General features: G+C 31.0%; 1 protein-coding gene across 1 annotated transcript; it reads right to left on the minus strand.

Annotated features, from left to right (window-relative positions):
- Positions 1–284: 284 nt before the first annotated feature.
- LOC113393766 (uncharacterized) lies at positions 285–27,535 on the minus strand. The gene is made up of 8 exons (XM_026630811.2): positions 27,421–27,535; positions 26,400–26,451; positions 6,594–6,652; positions 4,989–5,145; positions 4,566–4,746; positions 3,933–4,089; positions 3,172–3,323; positions 285–2,459 (listed from the first exon to the last, which is right to left on the minus strand). Exons 1-8 carry the CDS (start codon positions 27,485–27,487, stop codon positions 2,451–2,453), a joined length of 834 nt encoding a protein of 277 aa, XP_026486596.1. The 5' UTR covers positions 27,488–27,535; the 3' UTR covers positions 285–2,450.
- Between the last annotated feature and the right edge of the window lie 239 nt (positions 27,536–27,774).

Here is a 27,774-nt window from a genome sequence, read left to right on the forward strand (position 1 = left end):
ATAACGAGACTAACGCAGAAGCTAGAACGCTCGATTCCGTTTTCCACACTGCTCGGTTTACCCTCGGATAACTGACTCTACATTCATTTGGAATTATTTGAAATGTAGGAAAATAAATATTCTTGAAACGGATAAAAATCTAAATAATACGGATTGTGCCTCAATATCTAATATTGAACCAAGTGACTTGGATGGTGATTGAGTTAGTGCAAGGCTGCTTACACTGCCCCACAACTTGTTGTTGCAATTGATTTTAGAGGATTTATAAAATTAAAACAATCACATTTTCTAATTACTTCACTTTATTGCACCTATGGAAGTACACTTTGTCGCTAAATTTCGATGTTTAAAAATCACCATTATTAATATATTGAATATTCTCAATTTTTACGAGAAGAATAAAAATTCAATGTACCTAAAATATTCGTTCGATTAATTATCGATTACATGATGTTATTTCTTACAAGTTATAATACATTTTAGAATCACCAAAATACCAGTTAAAAAGAAAGCATCGAAATAATACTTAACGAGTACAAGAAACAGATGACATTTGATATACTCGTCCGAGTAGGCACCAAAAAATTGCATTAAGTCTTAAAAAAAACAAGGAACTCATTACATCTAAGTACATATTCTTATATTATTTGTCGTATACTTTAAAAGCCTCCAAAACATATCCAAAAAAAATACAAAATAGGGTTCTCAAAAAGATTGTCATTTTGTACAAACTACGTGGCTGTATGTACGTTAAAAATTTAACATCAATTTTCTCAAAAAAAGTGGCAAGGCTTTTTCAATAATTACATTACAAAAATAGATAAAGCAGAGTGAGACAATTGTTCTAAAACGTAACTATCATTTATAAATTATAAAAGCATCGCATTAACAGCTAACATTTATAAAAATAAGTTACTAAACAAAATATTGTCTTGAGTATTTTTTGTTCTGAGTAGATTGGACATTATATTATCATTGTTTGTATAATAATTGTTTTTTTCAATATGTCTTAACGTATTGTGTAATAAGTGTGATTTTACCTGACTAATCAATGCTTCTAATAATTTTAAACAGATAAAAAAACAAGTAACAAGTAGGTATTCAATTTTAACAAAATTATTACATAAAAAACCCAAACAACAGTAAGACAAGAAGGAAGCAAGTTTGAAAGACGATTCGAAGAAGGAAGCGAGATTCTTTAGACAGCAACATTATCATAAAGGATAAGATTAACTTGATTTTTTCAGATAATGAATTATGACTGTAAGTTACGTTAGGATTATTTTTGAATCTAAAATTATACATAAAGTAAATTAAATGGACTGGAATGTTTTAGAAAAAAAGTTTCACGAATACCTTTTCAAAGTGTAATTTGAAGATCACGTTCACACCAATTCATGTGTATGTGTTTGTGGTATTAGTATTAAGTCTAATTTATAGACTGTGTAACGCATTCAACTTGATTATGTTACTAATTAGATAAAAAAATTACACTAGTGTAACATTTTTGCCAAATGTTAATTACTATATATTTTTTTATTATCATAACACAGAGGAAGCAAATGACTCCCTGATGGTAGGTCGTGCTCTGTCTAGACATTGAATACTTTGAATTCTAAAAAAAATCTCATATTGTCTATGTATCAATCTCCTATCGCATGTTATCTTTTTATAAGCCATTTTGTTTAAGATTATTTAAGTCATACGAAATTCTGCATAACTTAATAAAAAAAATTAATATGCATCATAAATAAGAGAGAATGATACAAAGCAAAATGAGAAATGCAGGAGAAACGAACACAATCTAAAAACGTTTAAAACCGCGAATCAAAAGAATTAATTTTAGTTGTAAAAAAAAGTCAATAAAATATTGTGTAATTATTGTTGACTTTATGAAGAATTGTAACCGCGAGAGTACCCAGATATTGAATTGAAAGTCTACCATAACATATAATACAAATACCTGACACATTCAAATGATGAATACATAAAACTCAATTACATATATATTTATCATATTTCGATGTAAAATGTTGAATAGGAATAGGAGATACACTGATACCTAATCACGTTTCTCATTAACCTTTAATCTTATTTATATACTTACTTTAATTTTACCTCAATTATGCAACCGTTTAAGGTGAAATTGGAAGCAGATTATTAAACACTGTTAATTGTAGTTTAAAATCACTTTATAATGAATCAAAAGTTAACAAAATTAAAATAATATATCAGAATCCAATTTCCATCCAATTTTATGTTGTTATTGAGAGAATATAGTTTTAAAACTGTCTTAAAAGTAAATACGTTTTGTAATTAAAATTGCAAAATATTTTACACAATACAAAAGGAACGATGTTTCTTGGAATCAACAATATTGTCATAACATTAGAATATTCGTAAATTGACCTCGCTCACTGGACGGCTGGATGGCATGCGCGTAACACGTCTTACATCACCTGAAATAAATACAAATTTTGATACAATCATTATATAACCGATCAATTTAATATAGAAAACAAGAATTTAAATACCATTTTAAGACCTTATTTCTTTTTAAGCTAAACGTTAGACTAATGCTAGGTGTAGTTGTGACAGGATACACAATTGATATTATTTTCAGATCGTTAGGTCGAAATGTTGAAACAGGTATGTATCTGATCCACTGTGATTGTCAATTGTTCGATTGTACATTTTTTGAAAAGAACAAGCTCTCTTTTACAATTCAGACTTTGTCTGTTATCTATATTAGTAAATATAAGAAAATATTTTTTAAAAAGCTTCTTGTAGGAATAATTATAATAAATATATTTAAAATTGTCATAAAAAACAAAAAGATACTTGTTTTATATGCATTCATATCGAGATTCTGTTTGCACAATTTAGTACTAATCGCCAAACCTATAAAGAATTTTTGACAAAAAAAATCTGGTCTGTCTAATCTACAAGATCATTATCATAATTTATAGGTTTAACATTAAACAGAAATCTGTCCGAAAATACGCTAAGGTAACTGTGTAATCCCCCGTATAGATGCGGGGAACAAACCCACAATTAAAAGTATTTCATGGACAGGCTATACGGCCATCGATAAGTCTTGCCCGTAGTTTTTCATGCAGTTTTATATCGACTGCCATAAATGAATGGGATAAGATGTTAACGAATAGCGACCTGCAGGATCTGGCTGGCCTCGAAGGCGGTCCCGGGCAGCAGCACGATGGGCGCGGCCACGCGGCCGGCCTCCACGCACACCATGTTGGGGAACTCGTCGTCGCCGAAGTCCGGGATCTCCTTCGCGAACTCCGCCCACGGGTTCCAGATCACTGCAACGGAAGACAACTTAGAGCTCTCTGACCACACTACACTGTAAACTATTCTAACTTAGCATTTCTAAAAGTTGTAAAACGATATTTTACATACTTAACGCTTAGTCAAAATATAAATTTATTATGTTATGTAAACTCAAGTTTAATGTGTCGTTCTCTATAGCCTGTGTGAAAAATTATAGGTCTAAAGTTTTTGGAGAACATATTATATAGGCTTCCAAAATTAAACCTAAAATTGCCCCAAGAATGAGATGATGAGATATGTAAGCTCACAAAAAGTGAACATCATGAGTCATAATATACCCTATTCCAATCGAAGAATGACAAAAGATAAACAAATTATTCCAAGCTATATGCTAGGTCTCCCATATAATGTTACAGTTTTTTAATAATATATAATTATTTATAATACAACATTACACATAAGTAAAGTAAATAAGACTATATATAACCACTTTAATTTTACTTACAAAGTTTTAATTTCATAATGATGACCAGACAGATTCTAAATTTCGACCAATGATATCGCGTCAATTGAATGTATAAATTATTAATAAGTCCTTACTCCTGTTGTGGTCTAAATAGACTGTAGGGTTTATATCTCACCAGTGTCGGGGAAATTGTACTTCTGTATCCTCATCTTGCGTCCGCTGACGACGTTGGTGATGATGTGCTCCTGCATGGTGTTCTGGTAGATCCTGTCCGTCCACTCGTTGATTGTCACGACCTCACGCGTCTCCTGGTACACCGCACCCTCTCGTGTCTGTGGACATTTAGATCATTATGACAAAACAAGGAAACATGATTTCAAAAACATTTTTAATAGTCATTTTCTCTGAATAATTTAATACCTCATTATAATTTAAGCCGATTATTTTATGGATTAATATTATTATTTATTCATTTATTGAATAGTCGACTGCCTCTTTGGCCAAATGAACTGATGAAAAGTATTGGGTTTTTCTTTCGAAAAATTCAGTCACAGTCCAGAATCTGGAAGATAGAAGCGTGTACACTTCCGTGCCTTGGAAAGCACGTAAAAACGGACCAATCCCGTGCCTTAACTCTGTCCGGTCGTGTCGTATTTGCTCTCCCATCGGATTATGAGAGTAAGGGAATAGAGGGCGCACCTGTGTTGGAGGCACTTGTGCACTAAATATGTCCTGCTGCTTTATTATAGATCCTTGGCCAAAATCACCTTACAAATAAATGAAATGGAAGATTATTTCTCTAACTCACCTTGTCAATGAACATGCAGCCGTGCATGCCAGTAATTTGGCAGCGGCGCACGTCTGGCACTTTGAAGTAGGTGTGGAGCAGTAACTGGCAGCTAAAAGTTAACTCCTTACTGGGATTGTAGACACCGATATTAAAGTGCAGCTCCTTTTCTCGAAGGATGAGTCGATATGTCAGTCTGAACCTGTAAAATAATAAATAATAAAGTACTTCGACGCTGAAGTCCTTCTTTGTTAGGCGAAAATACTTTACACATTAGTATTCAATTTAATAATACAGAACGAAATTATCATCGATTTTATAAAAATATAATATTATATTTCACGTTTTAGTCAATAGCTAAGAATACTAATTGCCAAAAATTCCTATAAAAACACACATTTTGCCTATTTTATAATTAAAAAAAAGTTGTAACTAGTTGCTCACTGGAAGTGCCACATGGAGCGCGTAAAGTCATCGTCCATGAGACTGAAGACCGCCTCGACGTCGCCGCTGGGCAGCCGCTCCGGCATCTTCTCCACGTGCCAGCGCGCCACCCGCGCGAACCCGTGCTGAGGACCGAACGCCCATTGTCCGAATTGAGCTGTGGAAAATGCACCATCACTCATATAATAACGATAACAAAATTTGTAGTCCAGGATCTTGATAGTAGTTGGCTAACTAACTTTTAACTCTATAAGATTAGTATGGCTATATAATTTCTACTCTCTACATAACGTTAAATACAGGCACCATTTATCTCGATTAATTTCGAGATAATGTGTAAAAAATTATTTGTTAAGTAAACCTATAAAAATACTTTTATCAGTACCTACAGCACTGAAAAGCAAAAAATAATAATCGAACCAGTTCTTTCCATTTACCCGTTAAGGCCTTACAGTAAGCCGTGTTTACAATATATTAAATATATAACTATTGGTCGGTATTCATTATTAAAATGATTTTTAACTAGTGATTCGGAATGGTGAAAAAATTCTTTTAGAATTAGAAAAAAAACAGCGCGCGGTTGTAGAAGCCTTTACAGGAACTTCACAGTTTTATCGAACTTTATGAAAACACCATATTAATCAGGCAATAAATTAGTAGTGACGTTAAACGAAAATCAACAACTCAACTTTCAAGTTGGTAAACATTCCAAAATTGCGACAACTTGGTTAAAAAAACCGCTATATTTATGTGGACCGATACTCGAAGCACGCCTTTTAGTAGAAGACACTCGTACGACTAAAACCCGCTCCATGACCATAATAAGTATGTTGCTGTAACACTGTATTATGCTAATATTTGGATACAGAAGCTTAAGTTTTTTCGACATCTGAGAACTGGCAAACAATAAACATACCATATTAATAAACGCAGTTTCAGTTTGTTAGCTGTATTACGTTTGGTATGCAGCGCTGTACTTAAACTAAATAACATGAGATAAGGGCATCGCAACGGAAGTACAAGAATCGATTATTTTCTCGTTTCTATGAATTATTTGTTTGTAAGGAACACCTTGTGAGGAATATTCAATTACTGTTTTATATACCGGCTATGTATATAAGGCCCTAAATAGACCCGTAGATAGAACGTGTGAATCGTAACCACATATCGCGAGCTCGAATCTACACGAATACGTTTCCGAATGCTTAATTCGCGTCTAATTTATATCAATAGAATTCTGTCGATTCTACCGAACCGACAATACTGTAGCCTGATGCATTTGCTGAGGAGTTAAATATTTACTTGCCATTACAGTACTATGTATTATTTGTCTTAATTATTGAAGCCCTGTTTTAGATTATGAATTCCTTTATGTATAATAAGAGTCATGAAATAATTATTTTAATACGCATTTGAACGAGAAAACATTTAATTTTTCATGATATAAACATTTTAAATGGACCACTTTAATCAGTTGTTAAACACATCATTTGATATATAAGACCTTTGCATTAAGTTACAGAAAATGTATACGAGTAACCAATACACATTGATATATTAACTGTAACAACAATTAAACTTTAGATAAAAACAGATAACACTTACGAAATACAAACGGTATTCCTCCTCGTATCGCTCTCTTCCCGTCGAACACAGCCTGTTTACTGAAACAATAAAAACATATTTATATATTTTTTTAAATTTCGATTCACGAGCGGGAAAACTTTACAGAACGAGTAGCTCGAATTCGCGCATTTCGAAATGTTCAAAGAAGATTGCTGGCATACCAGTACAAAGTTTCGTCTGAGAAAACATTTTAGTTGAAATTTTCTGATGTACATACAAAGCGTTATCATCAGTACGAAGACGAGAAAAATGTTAACTTTCGACAACTTTTTTCCAGGGCTTCGACAGAGTTGTTTCATTATTCCCTTATCGATATTTCTTAACGGCATTTGCTTATAATACTCGTATTATTAGAAACTTAACGATATTAAAATATGAATAATCTCTCTCCCACTCGATCGCAGCCGTAAAAGCTTCTAAAAAGGATTTTTTTTTTTTATGGCAACGACTTTATTATTAAAGAACTCTATAAAGGTTTATTATTTTATATACATTGTATAAAATATTAATACAAATGATGCCAATGAGCCAATTAACTAGTGCAGCATATTGAATTTAAAAAAGGATCGATTTGATCCCCGTCATCTCAGTTGATTCTATACAAGTTATTACACTTAATAGCGGAGAGCCGGCGAGAAATGCATACAGATATTCGAGTATCGTCGTGTAAAGACGAAGATAATGCGATGTGAACGGCAACAGTTTAACCTGACGTGCGGAGACAGCACCAGCATTACCTTCCAACTCACGTTTTGAACAAGATCAATTTTAGCGGTTGCATTCCAACGCGGCCGGGGGACGTTGCAAAAAGCACCCTTATATTATAAATGCATCAGTGGTCAGGTCGGCATCGCGACAAAAACGGAGCCGAGCAAGCCGCGTATAAATTATTTATGCCATTTTTAGCATTTCGGAGTTTGTGACGCGACTGGACGGATACCTCGGTTCACCGGCAGATGTCACAGTGGACGAAACGAACGTATTCTCATTGCGGGATAATCTTGCGAATTTTTACACCATTACATGCCGCATGCCTTTTAATTAAGAGACGATTGTATTTGCGGCTACAGACGATGTTGTAATTTTTTATATCGAGTATCATCACAGTACTACGGCGTCTTTTAATCATTACTTAAAACTAATTTTCGAATGAGTCATTGAATAATATGTATTGGTTTTGTGATGATTTTATTCTCTGAGTTATATTTGCAGTTGAGATAACAGCGATGACAATGTTGCGAAACGTAGTCGTGTACTTATATCGCTGATAAATAAATCAATATCGCCTACGTCTCTCAAACAAGTTCTCACGTCCAATGCATCGCGATTCTCAATTATAGGAAAATCATATTTCAATTATCAATTTAATTATAAACGACACACATAAAAGTGACTTTGTAAAACATAGATGTTTGTTTTTTATTCGACGTATCTGTAAGTAATTTGCACACAAAGGTCAAAGAATCGCTAGCAGGTGCTCTACTACTAAATAAACATATTATTCGCGGTTGAACAATTAATTTTATTAATCAACTATAATGCTTACATAACTAATTAATATTCTGTCCGTCTACAATCGTTAACTATGGACGACTAAGTCATTAGCGAGGACTGTTAATAAAAAATAATCAAATACCGACCACCATAATAATAATATAAATTACTCAGCGGTAGTAATTACTGTAACCAACAGTTTTGTCATGTGGATCTCAACTCGAAACTTATTTACCTTATAAAATTTGCACTTAAACTGTTTAAAGTCAAAGTTTTTTTTTTTAATTCTGCCCTAATCCATTTACGTAGTTTAAGATTATAGTGATCCCACTTTCAACGTACAATGAGTAGTGGGTCGCAGGTACCTACTGTTGGAACTTTTTCAACGCTATTGAAATTCCAGAAAATAGGTGGGACTAGATAAAGTTTTAATTAGAGATTCCGGATGAAATTCCTTCATGAGCGGCGGTCGGCTGATACATTCCCGCTTCGGCAACGGCCAAGTTTTTACCACCACACAAACTCGTTCCGTCCTCAGTCCGTCTCCCTTGGAAACAATGGCTATAGAAAATGTAGCTATGCCGATCGATTTCTTACTGTAATCATCGCTATAAAGTGTTTAAAGTATTAATTAAACCTTCAATTCCAAGAATAATATCCAGAATATATAGAATAAACATCGTACGCCACTCGTATATTAACTAATTACTTATATACTAAGATATTTTTAGTTAAATTCTAATTAATAAATATGTCATAAATATTGATTATAATTTAATATTTTTCTACCAACTACCATGATCTTTTACCTTTTTTGAATAAGAAATAATTTGTTAAAAAAATATATATTTAAAAAAACAACCACGAAATAAGCTTTTCTCAAGTAAAACGTGGAACATGTTAAACAAGACAAATGAATCCAAAATCGAGTTATTTACTGGTAAAAGTATCCATCGATCATCAGATCAGCTCGTTTATATCAAATTATTCTATCGTGAACCGAATATTATATAAAATAAATAAATTATTAATGAAACTTGCAAAATATCAAACCGACATAAAACTAATATCAATCGAGTGCAAAACAAACATATACACACTTATGGTGTATATATAACCAAAAATAACGATGACTTAATAGTAAAAATATATAGTTGAAGTCGTACGTCTTACAAAATGACATGGGATCAATGTTATTATGAAAATATCTTCGAATAAACCAATATGTAAACTGTGTAAGTGTTTATAACTTCTAGATAGCGCTTATCAGTTCTAAGACTGGTTAATCAGCCCGTGCGCTGAGCTATAAACATGGTACAAGAACCGAGCACCGCGAACAATGTCAGCGCTTTCATCCCATTGTTGCACGCTTTCATGAACTAATCCAATACGAGCCGTTTATTGCTTCTCAACATTGTTGTTAAGTATCCGTTCTCATGAGATGTTCAGAAGCGTTTAGATACTTAACCCTTATGCAACATAGTTCGGCAGCTAATAGTAACTCGCACGAAAGGACTAGGTAGGTGATGATTTGTGTTGGAAAAAAATGGTGGGCTTTAATGTAATACCCAGCGACCTGAGGCTGGTTATCATAAATTTAAACCAACATCAAAAATAGAGGCGGAAATCTATTCCGCTGAGTTTTTATATCTGATTTGAATTTCCTAATTGACCCCCAATAACCAATGAGGTTAAGATTTTTAAATTAAAAAATGTTAGTATTTATTTTAAACTGCTATAAAAATCTCACGAAGCTTTGACATTTGTCGTTAGCTACCAAATAAAACTTAATGGTCAAGAGCGATCAGGTAAGCTGTTCAAAGATAAGCTTTTAATGCAATTATAAAGAATAGGTAAAATGAGCGGACTCCGATATGCTCACGAGTGGCATTTATTAAAACAGAACGCGAGTATCTATTCGCGTCGGACCGGGCGGGAAGTTATAAAACAGTAAAAAAAGTAAACTTTAATAAAATTGCAGAGACAATTACTTACAAGTTTTATTAAGCGGTTTCGGATATAAATACTAGAATTAAGTTATCATAGTAATTACGAAAACAAGTACACCTATTTGAATAAGCAGCGGTTAATGAGATCAAAATTTGCACCTTTCAGATACGTATTGGAAAATAAAAAAGTTACAATTTTATCATATAAGTAGTGATGTCTCGCGGTATTTACTCGAATTAAATTTGCACTGTGAAATGTAGTACATGCCTATTTCATATAAACCGTTTATGACTACCTCGATCGTGTGCATAAAGGGATTATCTAACGAAAAAATACTATCAAATCAGATTTTATGATATAGATTACAGTACACACATTGTCAGACAAAAAGCCTTTTATAGCAAAGTCATTTATTCAATAAAAATATGTCCAATTTAACAACTTAAAATGTAAAACCATTAATATAATATTTTATTTTCATTAGAACAACCAACAGTAGATACAATATCACGTCCAAAATAAAAAAAAAAATTACAGGTAGTCTCACCATGCATTATCATATTACACAGTGTAATTATTGAAAATATAAATTAAACATAAGCATAATAATTAAAAATAAGAAATATAATAAATATATACTTGTATAACAAAAAAATAACGTTACAGATATAAAGTACTTGATAAAAAATATACAATTATTTTAGTTGACATCTTCAATTGAAATAATAACTTTAGTCTGATTTAAAGCAATTGTAAAAGTTTATAAAAGGTCAATATTTTATTTAAGCATTCAATATATTTTTGTTTCATATGCGAAATCTAAATTTTATTGACATTAATAAGAAAAATGTAAGTTATTCAGGTAAACAAAAATACGGCTTACATTTTTGTCTAATAACTATGGATCTAGTGAAGCTAAATATTGGTTTTAGGTAGAGATATATAATTATTAAGCCTTCTTAATTTTATTCATGAAGACTTGTACAGAAATCTTCCACCCTTATCTTTTAAGCCCGTTGGCCGCACCTTAATATCAGTTTTACATGTCAAATCTATAATAAGAAGCGCCTTCAATATCCGTAAAAAAAATTTTTAATAAAGTTTTGAGATATAAATATTTTTTATATTTCAATTAATATTAATATATTTTACTATTGTTATAAACGAAATATATTTTATAGTTATATCTCTTGTAAAAAAAAAAATAGTATAAGATATTCAGACTAAAATGCCCTAAAATATTACACCTTACAATGGAGACTTAAGAGTCTACACGATACTATGCATGATTTAGTAAAGACAAAACGCGTGTAGAAAATAATTATAAATTTGATATGTAAAGACAAGATTAAATTGTGTTTTTAATAACCGTTTTTTATATGTTTGATAAGTAACAAATAATAATAATATAATTAATCTTTATCGATTCTATTATGTATCGATATTGGAAATATACCTACTTGAAAAATTATACAAAATTTGTTGTAAATTGACTAAAAGTCTTATCTACAAGAAATTTCTTGTAACAGTGTAGTGATGACTAAAAAAAACGATAACATAATAATTATAAATAATATATGCAGAAAATTACTTCGTTTTATTTATATTTTGTTAAGTATTTTATATCGCTGGATTATCAAGGCCGCGATAGTAACATTTAAATAGAAACATTGTAATTTCACAGAATATTGTCAATCGTCTTAATCTTTTCAATTTATAAATGAACTTACCATTTAAATTATAACATCCGAAAAAAAGGTCCGTTTAAAGTTTACAATGACTCCAGATTATAAACTAATAATTACCAGATATTGATTACATTGACAGTATTAATAAAAACTGTGCTGATTTTAAAATATTTTGTTTCACAGATTTATATAACAAAGAAGACAATAGCTAAGATACCTACATATAACCGCTCTGTCTTGAATAATGGTACAATATAGCGACGTAGTAGAATGAGTCTCTCAAAAAATCATTGACTTCAATTAGTCTCAAATTCGCCTTCCAGGTAATGAGGCGTAGCCAAATTGTTTAAGAAAAAAGCGTTCAAGTGCATATCGCATTTGTGCCGCTTACCACCCATTATAGTCATATGAAATTTTATCATATATTATTGTTGGCAGTTTAAAAAAACCTGAAGATTTATTTGTGCATCTATTTTATTCAAGAACTATGATATACAACCTTCTTCGTTAAATTCATACAAAGTTACCCAACAATTAAACGAGTGAGTGATGTTTAGCTGAGGTTTAGATGGATAATGCATTATGGTTTAGTGTAAATTGGCTGAAATATGACGATACCGACTGGCAGTCGTACTGGCGTGTGCAGCGAGATACATAATTTACATAAAAAAAAATATGTAGACCTTTATTGGACACATGGAAAATGGGGACATGTAGCTAGAAAATAATCACACACTAAAGTTTGTTTACGACAAGATCGGCGTTTTGTCAACCTTACTTACATATGCATATTAGAAAATAAAAGATCGGGTTCGTAAAGGATTGATCACACACACACACCACAGATGACAGTGAAAAATCAAATGGAGTCACATACATTATATGAAACAAAATGATTTACGTTATGTATAATTCTATAGGTAATGCATCTGTTAATAGGTATATTGTATGGGGACGCAACTGCGCGATAACAACAATAATTAAATATCTGTTGTGATAATTTTTATTCGTAGCTCTTATCCACTATTTTCTATTCACAACATTTAGTACCAATTTATACTTAGTGTTCTGTTTAAAAAAAATTGCAATGTCTTTTTTAGCGCACTACTATTAGAAGATGTTTGTTAAACAGAGTTAAAAGGTTATGTTTAGGATGGACATTGCATAGAAGGCGCGAAAAATAAATATAAGCATCATATTAAATTATATAAAGAGTGTGGCTAATTTGCTGTAAAAAGGTTAAACTATTAAGACGGAAAATAAAGGATTAATAACAATGCATCATATTCATTTGTCTCGTGAATTAGTTTTTTTAAACAATATCTACTTAATAATCTAATTATTTGAACATTCTTGTTACCTCGTAAGTCAAAACTGTAAAAAATACAGTAAAACCTATTTGAAGTATTCCCGAGTTAATGACTTGAAACGTGTTACTTTGACATATTAAGAGGAGGGAATAAACAGGTTTATTAAAAAAAAAAAACTAGTTGATAAAGGTTGGTGCTACTGTGCAGAAACAAACAAAAAAGGTCGCATAAGTGATGCGACACTCGATACTACTGGGTGGAGCTGGAGTGAGATACAATTAAACTATAATTTCAGTGTCTTTGTATACAATTACTATAACGACTTTGAGACTAACAAGTACTTAAGAAAACAACATTAAAGCGCATACTATAATCTTTTTAATTTTATAAATATCATAAATATAAAAATGATAAGACACTTGAGCGATAGAAGTCATGCCATAAGCGTGTTTAATATAAAAATTATGGAATCATCAAAAGACGTTGGATCAAGTGATTTATTTTTTATGTGCTCTATTTTTGCTTATAGTTCATGCTTGTTTGACAGTAAAGGCAAACATTGTTGAGTTATCCTGTATGTGTCTTATGTAATTCTGACACATATAGGTAAATAACAACCCCGAAATAGTGCACTATAACGGAGTAATAAACATGACCCCTTCTTAAACATGAGGAGTGGCTTTGGCTATCAATTGTACGAGCACGAGATACTGCTGCAATTACGAAGTCATCTAGGATAGTCGAAAGACTAAAAACATTTTCAACATACACAATTAACATAAACAATGACCTGCATTATTTTCAAACCGGTTTTACAAATGAATTATGAGTATAGGAAATGAAACATAGGCCGATATTATATCATAGGTAACCTTCGTGGTACCACGGCCGTTGAAAGTATTATAAATTTATCAGGAACAGGCGTAGGCCGCAAGTCGTACGTGCTCGAGACACTACGTACACGGATTTTGTAATACTTGTGCCTAATCAAACATCTTAAATCTACATACTATTTATTATGTACATAATTATCTGCACATACATATCAATAAAATATTGTATGAGTAAAATTTCAAGGAAAGACTCAATTGAAACAATAAAAACGTTGATAAAAAAATACATACTCAGCGATCAAAAAGAAAAAAGAACTCTATCTAGCTTTACAGTACAACGATTTTATTATAATGAGTAAATTGATATAATTGTTTACTGGGAGTAACTACTGAGTTTCTACATTCCGGACCGGTAGTACTGAGTGGTACAGAAGTGCCTTTAAGAGCTTACTTTAATAAATTATATTTGATTTGTCTAAATAAACGATGAAAATGATAAAAGATAACATTAATCATACAAATCATTTCATTATAATTCGTGGCTTATTAAAAGCCACGTTAATCGTAAAACTAGCTCAGAGAATCATTAAGTACCTATTCTATATAACACACATGTACAATTTTATAATATACGTGTATATTTTATTTAAAAGAAAAAAAATCAGCTCTACAATCTCTACGTAGCTCAAAAGAGCTTTTATAACTACCACCTCAGTTGGGATTTAACCTGACAAGAGACGGATATTACACATATATTAATAATACTCATATAATATAAAATGTAAGTATATATTACTAAACTACTATATTAACATGTGCTGCAACAAAATATGATAATTATTGTAAATATTAAAAAGAAAACAAAAGTTTGCTAGCTACTGTATAATTACAGTCGTACAAAAAACATTAATACTTTTGCAGTCTTGTAATGTTACTCCGAGAACTGCTAAACAAACAGCAGTGATAATAAATAGAGAAAAGATAGGAGCGGACAGAGACAAACATCTAGGTAGTCGCCGACAGGGGTCAGTGGTGGACCACAGTCCGCAGATGCTCCGGACAGGCGATTAATTTTCACCCCGGGTCGATTTAACACCGCCTGATAAGCCGATTACGAACCTCGGGGACGTGTTTCGGGAAATTTTGTATGTTTATAAATATATCTTATTCTGTGATTATAAATAAATATTAATAAATTGATAAGCGACATTAATACTTCCGATACGGTTTCAAAATTGTGTTCTATGTAACTTTTTATTTATATAACAAATTTTAGTTACATTTTCCATAACGCAGATTAAATCTATAAAAATATGTTTAGACTTCAAAAACATTTAGCGTCATAAAAATAAATCCAATCCTTATATTTTAGTTTCATCAGTAGTATCAGCGTACCGATGTCAGCTGTTCCTAAGTAATGAATCAATAGATCATACTACATGCAACCATGTAAGGCCGGACGAAACAAATTTTGGTGATGTCATTCAAAACTTAGAGAATTCAATCGCGTGTTCCTTACTTAACTATGATCAAATATAACTTCCTGCGATTAAATCGAGTATCTTAAGAACAGCAAAGTCGACAATCGTATGATCAAATCGACGGCATCGTCAGACGTAACGTACCTACATAATTACACGCCCAAACAAAATGAGCTAGCTATCACGAACTGACGAAAATTATAATCACCACGCAATCTAAGCGTAGGATGATAATAAGGCAAGAAAATTTATACATTAACAGACGTAGAAACAATATCTATATTTGGTTAAAAAAATCGTTACAACGATTTAATTTAATTTTCAGCGGATATCTTATAAGGTAAATGAAAACCAAGGAGGAAAATTAATAATTCTTTAAATTCATTAATCTTCAACACGAATACATTTTGAAGACGTCAAAGGTCGAATAAATTATTTAACTCAACGTATCATACTATAAATCATATTCATAGACGGCAATAACTCTTACCCGTAAATAGTATCCAAATGACTACTAGAATATAGTATTAAATCAGGAATTAACGAATCAAGAAACGATTTTATAAGTGGGAGGATTACTAAAGCACAAATTGGCCCGTTAAGTAGGATCGGCGCGTCTAATATTTCATAGCAGCTGTCTTCTGTCTATCGTGTGGAACAATCGATGCCTTGGGTGTCATCCGAAGGGACAAAAAGAGCAACATGTGCTGGACATTGACATTGACGGTGAGCACGTGTACGACAGAGCATCGACACTTTCTGCTTATGATAACAGTAGGAACTCATTACACAATAGACAAAGAGAGCACAGCAACAACCGCGTAACATGTGCTCAAATCATTAGTTAAGATTAAGGTTACAGCGTTTCCGAGTCTTTAAACCGTGTAACTATATTATCATTTGCTTTAACAAGAAAAGTTTAATTTAATTAAATTTTATAATAGGTATTATTAAAATGTTAATTTATTTTATATGAAGACATGCCGCGCCTTATTATCTCGTTAATATGAACGACTCTGTTCACAGATCTTATTTATTGCAATAATTCTTCATATTATATAACAACCTCAAATATAATTTATTATAATATTAATCTTTTCGATTCTCACTTCACGCAATGGATATCACTCGTATGCTTTAGATAAAGCGTATTGTTGTAATAATTAGTTAATTATCTGAATGAAATTATACTTGTATATAATAAAAAAAACATATATCGTGTTAAATTAAAAAGTTGAATCGCATGTTTAAAGATAAATAAAGATGTTCCCGATATTCACGCCGCTTTACGAACCGCGTTGACTTGAAGTCAAGTGGAAGGAGATATGAGGTCTATTCAAGAGCAGTGGCGTGTGACGCAGAGGTCGCAATGATGCTGGCATTCCTTATGCTTATGCGTTTTTTTAACGCGGTTACCTTTAAAAAAACTTTGTTCCAACAGCATCTCGGCTTATTACTCGCCGTGGGATACAAACAAATTTATAAGAACCTCTAATTTTTCTGCAATATTAATTGCTCAATTTGTAATTTAAATGTGCTTCACAGTAAGACATAATTAATCATAGCAAGAAAATACACGTCAAACTAGTTCCGAGGAATACTTATAATAGTTGATAGCGGAGATGTTCACGCGCATTCTCTTAATTGTAAAGCACTAGACAAGATTTTGAATTTTTGGAATAGAAAATTAGCCACAATGACCAACTAGGGTATTATTAATTTGTTAATGGTCGGAAATGAGAATCATTGGCAGTATTACTCCGTGAGTAAAATCGAGACCACGTGGAAGCTGATACGACGGGTGGCTATTCAGAGGCATTGGTGTGTGACTGAGGTCGGCGGTGACAGGCATTCCCGGCTTCAATCTTGTTCTTTTCGTTAGTTACCTATTGCAATGCTTTGGCTGCTGATTCTTTCATTCATTTTGTTGTCTTATTTTAAGCTGAACCGCTATTCAGTTTTTGAAATATGACATCTATTGCATGTACCTATAAAACTATCTTAGAGAAAATATCATATAAGTGTAGCAAAAAACTTACAAATCCTACAATAATATATATATAAAGCCTAAGGAACGCAAAGAAACAGTGAAAATTATTAAAACAGATTAAAACGATATTAGAACCAAATACGGAGACTATGATAGAAATAATTTCCCATCTAATGACGCGATAAACCCGTTTCAGCGACCACTGATCCGTGAAGTGGCGCATAATGTGAAGCTTGGACCCATTGACGCGCGTCGATCGATGGTAATCACACGGTCATCTCGGCCTGCATCGCCGCATAAAATTATCTGGGCATTAGCGGGGTGGACCATTTGTCATCGAAGGGGGATGGGGAGAGGGAGGGTAGTTAGAAAGTGGCGGCGACTCGGGGCTGCAGACGCGACCACAAAAACAAGATGTGGTAGGGGCGAAGCTACCCGCTATAACCACGCTGTAGTAATAAATTGTTTGTTTGCACTGGATTAGCGAAGCTCTGGTTTTAACGTGACTCATTAGAATACTGAATTTGACTAGTATTTCTTTAGATTGTACATTATGGTGTTGTGGTAATATATACCACTTAATACAAAACCGAAATATTATTCGTATCGATCCTTTACTTTAAACAATAATATAAAATAACCGATATATTAATACACTTTATTCGCGCTGAATCTACTTATGGGGTAACGTTGGCTGAGATTAACAATTCTTAAGCATATCGAATCTATCCATTAGATTCCTCTGAGTCATTTCACGCTGCCGAAATCCCGGCCATAAAAGGGTCAAGCGGCGCGTCACGTCCCTCGCCACAAAAAGCACAGAAACTATGTTTAATATTAAAACGGAAAGCGGCTCAGTTTTTGCCAATGATACGAGTTCTCGTCGACGTACACTAGCTTCTGGGTAATTTAATTCATAATGAAACAAGAAACGTCTAAATCGAGTTATCTTATAAAACAGTTTATTTATTATAAATTTACAACAACATTTTTTGAGTTCAACTTGGGAGTACATTTTAATATATGAACTCTATTTTATAGTTTAATAATATAATTATTAGTTATAATACATATAACTAATAATCCCAGAAACCTATTTTATCGGGCAGGATAAAAAAACTTAAAAGAACCATTACGTCGTTCCTCGCGTCATAAGCCACGTGTTTATTAAAGCTTGAGCGAATGGTACATATATAAAAAAAAAAAAAATTGATTGCATTCGTATAAGTCAAGATATATTAATAATTTGAGTCATAGTTATTTAACTTTAACAAGTTTCCTTTACATTTATGTAAAATCAATTGTTTCAGATTTCTCACTCCTCAACAATTGATCATAAGACTTGGAAATTCTAAGTATACCTATATCTTTGTGTATTTATGATGCCGCTTGTTAAAAATCACTCAAAAATATTATGTTTAATAAAATTTAAGATGATAACTATAGATGTTCGACAGAAATTGATTTATGATAATAATCTTAATCGTATCAGTTAAATTAAGGGTATTTTATCAATCAAATTTGAAAATGTGTATATAAAAAAACATGTAAAAAGTAATCGATCATTTCGAGTGTGTGTAGATTATCTGCCACACTCGAAATGCCTATTTATGCAAGATTGGATGCAATGGGTTACTAATTGTGAAAATACATCAGATAACCGTCTATTTTCTGCATTATATGACAGTATAAATTTCCTCACTACAAAATAATCCCAGCACTTCATTTTATAAAAATGCTTTTAATGTTTTGAAAACAAGACGAAGAAAAATAATTTATCAAAATGTTATTTTGTATAATCTCATTGTCTTAGACGTCAATATTAAAAATACTTCGGTGATGTGTTCCGAGTTAAAGATACTAAATCATTAAAGAGATTTAATTATACAGTTTATTGCTCACGTAACTGTGGTGGGAGCGTATTTTAAGATCATAATTATGTACATAATTAACGTTTCTAATTACGTAAATAATTTGAACATTATAATTCATAAAACGTATCTGAATCATATCTTGGGTTTTTTATGATTAAAAATCTTAATATATATTTTATCAAGTACACATACATTACAAATGAAAAAATATTTCTTAGAATATATAACTTTAATCATTTATATATGAATAAATGTTAATTACGAATTTATTACTTACTAAAGTTTTTGTTAAAATATTCTATGAGATTGAATTATTATTTAATGGCTAATAATAATGTTAATAATAGACAAATTTTAATAAATAGTATATATACTACATATTTACACTCATATAAATATATGTGTGAATATGTAGTCAGTATGTTAACATATTTAATAAGTCTAGTTTAATTGTCGAACCGATTTAAAAAGGTATGTTATTTGGATGTATGAAATAACGATAATCGAATTATTTCTTCATTGCTTCATACAGAAGCGTCCTATATGCTGATAAAAATTATTTTTGTAACTACCCCGTATTTTCTCGTAAATCCCCTATATACATGGCAGGTCTAGGACTAATTCTATGTCAAATTGTATTACGATCGATTAAGTAGCTTAGTCGTGATGGGAAAACAGACACCGAGATTACTTTAGTATTTATAGTATCACAATAATCTAATAATAAACTAATATAAAAATACATTTTTAAATTAATATACATATATAGTTAAGTGAAAGTAAGAAAAGCCAAAGCTTTTACTTTACGGTATTAGTCAGTAAAAAAGTTACTATCGAATATCTTATCGAATCGTTTCAGTAGAATTTACTTTCGGTAATAGTGGGAATATTACTGCTTGTTATGTGTTAGAAGATAACTGGCATAATATCTACTTTAATTTACTTTTAATGCATAAATATAATTAACTGCAAAACCTTCAAAACATAATCACAACAAAACCAATCGGTTGCATTATAGTAAGACTTATATAGTTACGATATCTGTAGTGATGATACTTTGAATGAATATTGACAATATTAAATAATAAACAGATTAACGAACAATTATAATTAATTCTACCTCTCCCAACAACTTGTTAGATATTTTAATGTAATCGTTCCTCTTTAAGTATTTACTTCAATTCTTATACTATATAAATTTCTCGCTTCGCACCATTTTAATCTGCAATAAGGGTTTACACAATTCAAATTAAATTTGTCATCACATCTTTAACTTGTTGATATTCAAAATCTAAGTAATTCACAAGTTGACGTGCATAATATTATATACATTTCAATTCACAGTAAAAATAAAATCAAATTGGCCATTCAATAATAAAGTAGTTCTACAAAATATAAACTAATTTACTTGAGGAAACAAGTCGATATTTAAGTTAATAATTCTGTACTTTGTAAATACATGAAACGAATTCAGAAATGAGGAAATAAAAAAAGACACAAAATAATGGAGTTTGCTATAGTAGAGTCCAACCCTAGGATCGCATAGAATCATTAGCGGCAGTCGTTTGTTAGAGCCACTCGCGGCCGAGACGCGTTTTTGTCGACGCGCCAAATTGCACCCGCACACCCGCGCAGCGCACAATACGTGACTACAAATTGATTCAGAATTAATTGCAATCAAATAACGCTAGGTGACACTTTATTTTCAATCACCAACAATATACAATAACATTGAACCGAAAAAAAAACAAATCGTAATTTGATACGCAATAAATTTCTATAACGTATTTTTATTTAAAGAAGATGAGTAAAAACGCGTCAGTATTATATGGACTAGACAAAGACAACAAATGCATAATCTTTGGAGTTCTGTATATAATATCTGTGGAAGGCATCTCCGTAACAAAACCACAAAATTCGCAAGGCTTTAGTCTCTAGTGGCTCTGTAATCGACGAATACACATCTCAGATATATCCAAATCACAATTGATTTTTCACTCAACTTACAACTCTCAACAAATGAAGTGCACCAATATCAAAATATTCTTTATTCAAATAGGCTTATAAAAGCACCTTTACATACTGGTTCGGAAAGTACATAGATTCATCCGAGAAGAACCGGCGAAAAACTCAGTAGTGTTTCATTTCCACCATTAATTATATTATGCAATGTTTTGTATCATTTACTGTGTGTAATGAGGCTGAAACCAACCGATGTACCGTTTAATCGTCAAAACATAGAATCAAGTTTCAAAACATTAAAAAATAAATTACTATTAAAAGCCACATGATTTACTAAGCAATCAATTGACAGGAATAAGTCACGTCAAGTTTTAGCTTCTTAGATCGGCGACGGAATAAGAATTGAGTTAGTTCATAAATAATGTTCAGGCATACGTTTACCCATTGTATTCTATGGATGTCTTTGCCATGCCATGCTCCTTATCATAATAATGTCTAGTAAAGCTTAGATTTTTCTAAATTGTTAGTAAACCTCTGCCGCGCTGTATAAAGGTCATTTGATTTTACTATATGCTACAACAACAATATAATAAAAATTAACATTTATTACATATAGCGTAAACTACTGTCTGTTTGTTACCTACATTTCATATGAGTTTATAGAAAATAAACTATTGTAGTGTAGTATATCCAAAAAGATCAGTCAAAACCGCAAAACGTAAATCGCAATTTTTATGAACAGGACATGAAAATGCCATGACAATGAATAAATAACTACTGCTCGACTATTTGTAAAAAAAAATATTACCGTATTTTTACAGATAGTCGCACTTAAGCAAGTCTTAGTACCTACTTAAGTCAATGTGAGCTTAGTTAGGTAACGCCCTAAATTAACAATTAATGACTACATTATTGTACACCAGTTTTGCTAATGTAATATAAGTTAAATAGGAATGTAATACACTGATCACGTGATACGTTTTCCGAAATTGTTCGTAATATATTATGAAGAATATCGCGTCAAAATTCATCTAACCAAGCAATTCAGAATAAAGCGAATAGACTGATTGATTTATATTATTTGAAGAGAAACATATAAATACTACACTGTAAATAGTTAATATAAATAGTCTCTTTTAAACTTGTACAGCCTCTTAGCGCAAGTTTTCGGTTATTTGAAATATCGCGAAATCAGGTTCATTTACAAAAACATAATATACTATTATATTATTTCATAATAATATACCAAGTTTACGAAGTTGCTTGTATAACTCTTCCTATATGAACCGTATCACTTATAGACGCTTGTAACCCCTTAGCAGATCGCCCCAAACAAATAAATAGAATCAGCAGCCCTTTCAAAAGCTTAACAAAGTTCTCTCAAGATATGCAAAACGTTTGATTTATACAAACATAATGAATTGCCGTATACAAAGTTCGTTACCTTATTTATGAAATCAGAGGACTACACTAACAGAATTTAACATACTTTCCTAGAATATAACCGCAAAAAAAACGAACTCGAAAACTCGCAAAAAATCTTATAGTTAGATATATTCTGTTCCAGTTAAAACATTAAAAACTTTCAGGTGTCACTGAGACATTTAAGTTATAAAATTTTAATCGTATTATACCATAAAAAATAATATTAAAGTATAATATCTCACTAATAACTACGCCAATCCAGGCGTATCATAAATTATAATAGCTTCTGTAATTAGTTTGACATTCGAAGTAAAACGACCGTGCAATAGCTGGCTTCCAGTTTACGCGAACACATGGTTTATTTGCAAATTAGATGATTAAAATCTACTCATCAAATATAAATTATAACGATGTACCAGGGCTGTCAACTCTGTTTAGCTATTGTTTGTTTAGGGATCTAGTAATAAAAGGTTTACAGTACTCCTTGTAAATATCCCACCCGGTCTACAACCTAATCTCTTCTTGGAGGTTTTGTGATTATTCTACCGCCCTGATCCAAGGCTGGTTGTATGGAATACATATGGCAGAATTTCATCCGACAAGCATTTCATTTTATCCGTAATTAGCGAATATTTTGTTCCAAGATATATTGAAGTATCGTAGAAATTTAGTCAATATTATAACAACTACGACAGATGTATATAGTTAATTGTAGTATACATATATATACATACATACATACATACCTATATATATACTAAATTCGTTTACATTTCGCAACCCTACGGTGAAAATCGAAATTATTCCGAACATATTGTAGGCGTATATAAAAAAAGATGAATGGTCTAAATTATATTAAATTGTCAACATTCATTTTCTCTTTACAACAGCACGTTGAATAATATATTAGCAAAATATATATATACCTTAAATAGAGAGATATTTAAAATAATCATTTGTTTAGGTGTAAATTAATCAAAAACATTACTTTAAAAGCACACCAAGAGTATCAATAGAACTAATAGACCGTTATGTAATTCTGTACTGCGCGGTTATATTTTAAATTATTGTAACACAATGTAAGACTAAAGAATGTTCAATTCTCAAAAATTCCTTTCATATTGCCAAACACTTCTATTATCCTCATCGACTCGCCCTCAGTTTAGCCCAGTTCCTTCGAGCACGTCACAAAGAATAACGGATGAACAGTAGTTCATTATTCAAATGGCTAAGCCCTCGGTAACACGCTGGTCCGCCAGGAGGCCCGAATTCACTAATCGACGCCGCCTCATTAGCGGAAGCGCTTGTTCCTACACGGATATATTCACGGTCGGTTTTTTTGATCTCATTTGTTCAACTCGAGCTCAGAGAATCTTAAACATTATATTCATTTGAAATTGTTATAAGGCCTTTGTTTAAATACTCGAACACTTTAAATTATATTTATAAGAAAAGGTTATTTTGCTATTGAACAATAAAAACTAAATTTCCTACGTTGAGGTAACTATTTTACGAGTACTTGTTTTTTTTACATTTCCCACTTAATTAAAAAATATATATTATAGAATAATATAATAAAATCCCACTAATAATATTCCGATATTCGGATATCGGAAACTAAAAGAACATAAGTTTGCGTGATATTTAATTATAAGAATTGTAATAAACTTAATTTAGAATAATAACTTGAGATATTCGTATGTTCCGATTAAATGTCACAATTTGAACTGATATGTTAAATTACGATTAAAAATATCTGTATAAAGTTATATAATTTAATCAAATATTGAAGAAATAAGAGTTACCGAGTTAAAATTAAACGTACTTACTGTAAAAGAAACAATCAGAACAGAAACATTAAAGTTGCTTATTGATCGTGAAAGCTATCATCAGTTTGAATAGGAATAGCTCAGACCTGAGAATAACCGACGAAAGAAACACAGCGAAATTGTCATTGTTGGTAGTTTTTTTTTAACAATTTACGTATGCACTTATATTTTTGTTAATTTAAAGTGGCCTGGAGGCGATCATTTCATTTCCAAGATATAATAGTCATCTATAAAGTCGTTAGTTTTATATTAACCTTTAGCTAACAGACGTTACTCAACAATTTTTTTGAATTACACAATTGCAAATATTTCGTTTTTTATTCTGGGTAGTGGTTAAAAAAACTTTATACAATTTTCTACAAAAAAAAATTACTAGCCCTGAATCGGGTAATCGAAGTAACAAGAATTAACAAAGTTATATATAGTGATGTATATTAGTGATATGTCTATATTATATCAGTAATGTCCTTTTTTGTTCTTTTCATGACGTGTCTAGAAAATTTCGTGATCGGTTGAGTAGTTAGACATAAAAGCGTAACAAATCAACAAACTCAATTTCGCATTCATAATATTAGTTAAGATTTAGAATATAAACCGTTAAATCAAAATCAGGAATCAATTAAGACTTGAAATTGAAACAATGCTAATGGGAAAATAAGTACGTCAAGTCTCAGTTTGTAGAAGGAAAGTCATGCAAAGAACGAAACGTCGAGATGACGAGGCGTGGGTGATTACTGCTCAGTGCATCTCATTTCCTCCGCGGATTATTATTGATGGGATGTTAATTTTATACATCGAAAAGGTCACGCAATCAACTATTAAGACCAATGTATAATGATATATGCTTTAATATTTACAATTATTATACATATTTTCACCATTATAAAATAATAGAATCTTGTTAAAGATCGAACATTAATAAGACAGGTTAATAACGACTTAAGTACGAGGATAATATGTATAATTTAATATCTTTACCCCGAAGAGAACGCTAAATATATGCATGACTTATATTGCCATTTCAATGTTCATTACAGATTGAATCATTGATATAGTAGGTTTACAATTATTTATATACTTTGATTAAATGACTACTACATTGGCAAATTTACCGCCTGAGCGCTTACATTTATGCTAATTACCGTAAGAATTTTGGTACAAAGGAAATTAACACCAATAAATTATGAAAAAAAAAAACTGAAAATTGTCATAACGTTCGCAAAATCATTCAAATTCTAGTGTTTATGATGAGGTTCAAAATGTATTGAAGCAAAAATGCAGTTCATTTGATGTTATTTTGTTTGGGAATCGAACAGTACAATAGATAATTTGATGTAATTTAACGTAATTTCTTTAAAATACAAAAAAAGCAACTCGTAAAAAAACGCTTCATTATGATATAAAGTTAGAAAAATATAATGCTGAATAAAATATAATAAAAACAAAAACTGATCAAGTAGTGTACTTCATTAAACCTAGCTGTATTTTCATTCAAGTTTTATATCAACAATACACGAAACTTGCAAAAAAAAGAAAAGTAATAATGTAATTGATAAAAATAAAATTATTAATATGTAGAAATACATATATCAAATTGCCAAACGAAAATATGGCCAATTTCTGAAAAATTATCAAAATAAAATCCAAGTATTTGTTATGATAAAGGAAGATTGAAAATTCGTAAAAAATGAGCCATTATATAAATATGACGTAAAAATAATACAATATGAAAATAAAACTTAGTTGTGTTTAAGTTTATTCAAGCAAACATGAAGTGTTTTTGCATTAAAATTTACCTTACTTAGTTCAACAGAATTGGTTTAAAATTATGTCACAAGATTTAAGCCGCTTGTGAAGTTAAATAAATTTGTATAAAATATATACAGTCTAGTACATATGCAGCTAGGTAAAATTTTTATAGTTATTAGGGCACAATTAAATTTTCTTACCTTACAAATAATTGTTCTTGATTGTTAACACGCCATGATACTACTGTTGCACCTGTAACAAACATATAAGGGCTTATATTTTATTTATTTATTTATTTATATATATATTAGGATATATATTTTTATTATATAGTGCATGTCTGTTCAAAGTACACCTGTTTATTATTATATATTACTTTATATTATAAAGAACTTTTTTTTATCTTTATGAAGGTACTGTATTTAGTTTGTTCAAAATTATTTTAGTAATATAGATATTTTCAGTTTCAATCTATTTCTAATGAATTAGTTGAATACTATAAATTAAATCACTTTGAAAAATAAATTAATCATATTAAAATTGATACAAAGCAAATACAATCAATATCAAAAATTGCCCTGTTTACAATTTACAGACTTAAATTATATTTTAAGCACTGGTATTAAGAAATTGTTAATATTAATAAACTTGTTATTAACACCATGTTGTTCAGAAATTACATCAAAATTTGCTATATTATAAAAGAACATTGAGAATAATATAGTTAATCATGAGTTTAATAATTTCTGTTGGAGTGATAATACAAATCACTTCCTAATTATTTATTAATGTTGCTAGACAGCTTATGATCATTTTTTGTGAGTACATCAAATAACCACTTACAATTTAGAAGCAAGTATACAGTTTACTTCCTACAATCCAATAGCCAAGGTCATATCGCCGCAGACAACTTCTTAGTCTATTCATTGAAAAAAAAAACTAGTTACCTCCTATTATACTTAACACGACCTCAAAAATCATGCAACAATATTAAATACTTCAAATTAATTGCCCAGTAAATTGATTATATGTTTGCCGCCGTATGCATATTAAAACTTTCAGAATAACAATTTAAAAGTTCCGCGCATTACTTCGAAAATAAACAAAAAAACTTTTACAGGTTATGCGGTTTTTTCTGAAAGGATAATAAAGATCAATTTTAAGGTCACATAACAAGACTGGTAAGAATTTAGAAATAGAAATTTAATCAATTAAACTTACCGAAAAGATTTACGGTACAAGTTGTATTGTTGCCTCTGTCGAGAACGACAACACTCGTCGCTGCCATTTTCCGTTTGACAGCAAAGCCAACTGCCAAACAAAGCTATGTTGAATGCTACTTACTAGGCACGCACTGTTATGTCGTACTACGGTAGCGGTTTACGCTTTTATCGGTTTACATAAGTTAAGTACGAATTTTATTAAATTCACAATCTAAACAATATAATTTGTTCTTAAATCAAATATAAGTGTCATTGATCTGATTTATTTTTTATTTTTGTATTTTAGGAAAATGTTACGGTAAATAAACTTTCAACACCAATGAACGCAGCCATAATAAGCCAATGAGAAACG

This window comes from Vanessa tameamea, chromosome 2 (genome assembly GCF_037043105.1).
Source record: "Vanessa tameamea isolate UH-Manoa-2023 chromosome 2, ilVanTame1 primary haplotype, whole genome shotgun sequence".
In the NCBI taxonomy this organism is placed as follows: domain Eukaryota; kingdom Metazoa; phylum Arthropoda; class Insecta; order Lepidoptera; family Nymphalidae; genus Vanessa; species Vanessa tameamea.

Coding starts and splice junctions, on each gene's coding strand:
- LOC113393766 (XM_026630811.2), bottom strand. CDS start 27,487: ATGGCAGCGACGAGTGTTGTCGTTCTCGACAGAGGCAACAATACAACT. Junction 6,653..26,399: donor CAAGAACAATTATTTGTAAG/GTAAGAAAATTT, acceptor TTATTGTTTCAG/TAAACAGGCTGTGTTCGACG. Junction 5,146..6,593: donor AGGAATACCGTTTGTATTTC/GTAAGTGTTATC, acceptor CATTTTCCACAG/CTCAATTCGGACAATGGGCG.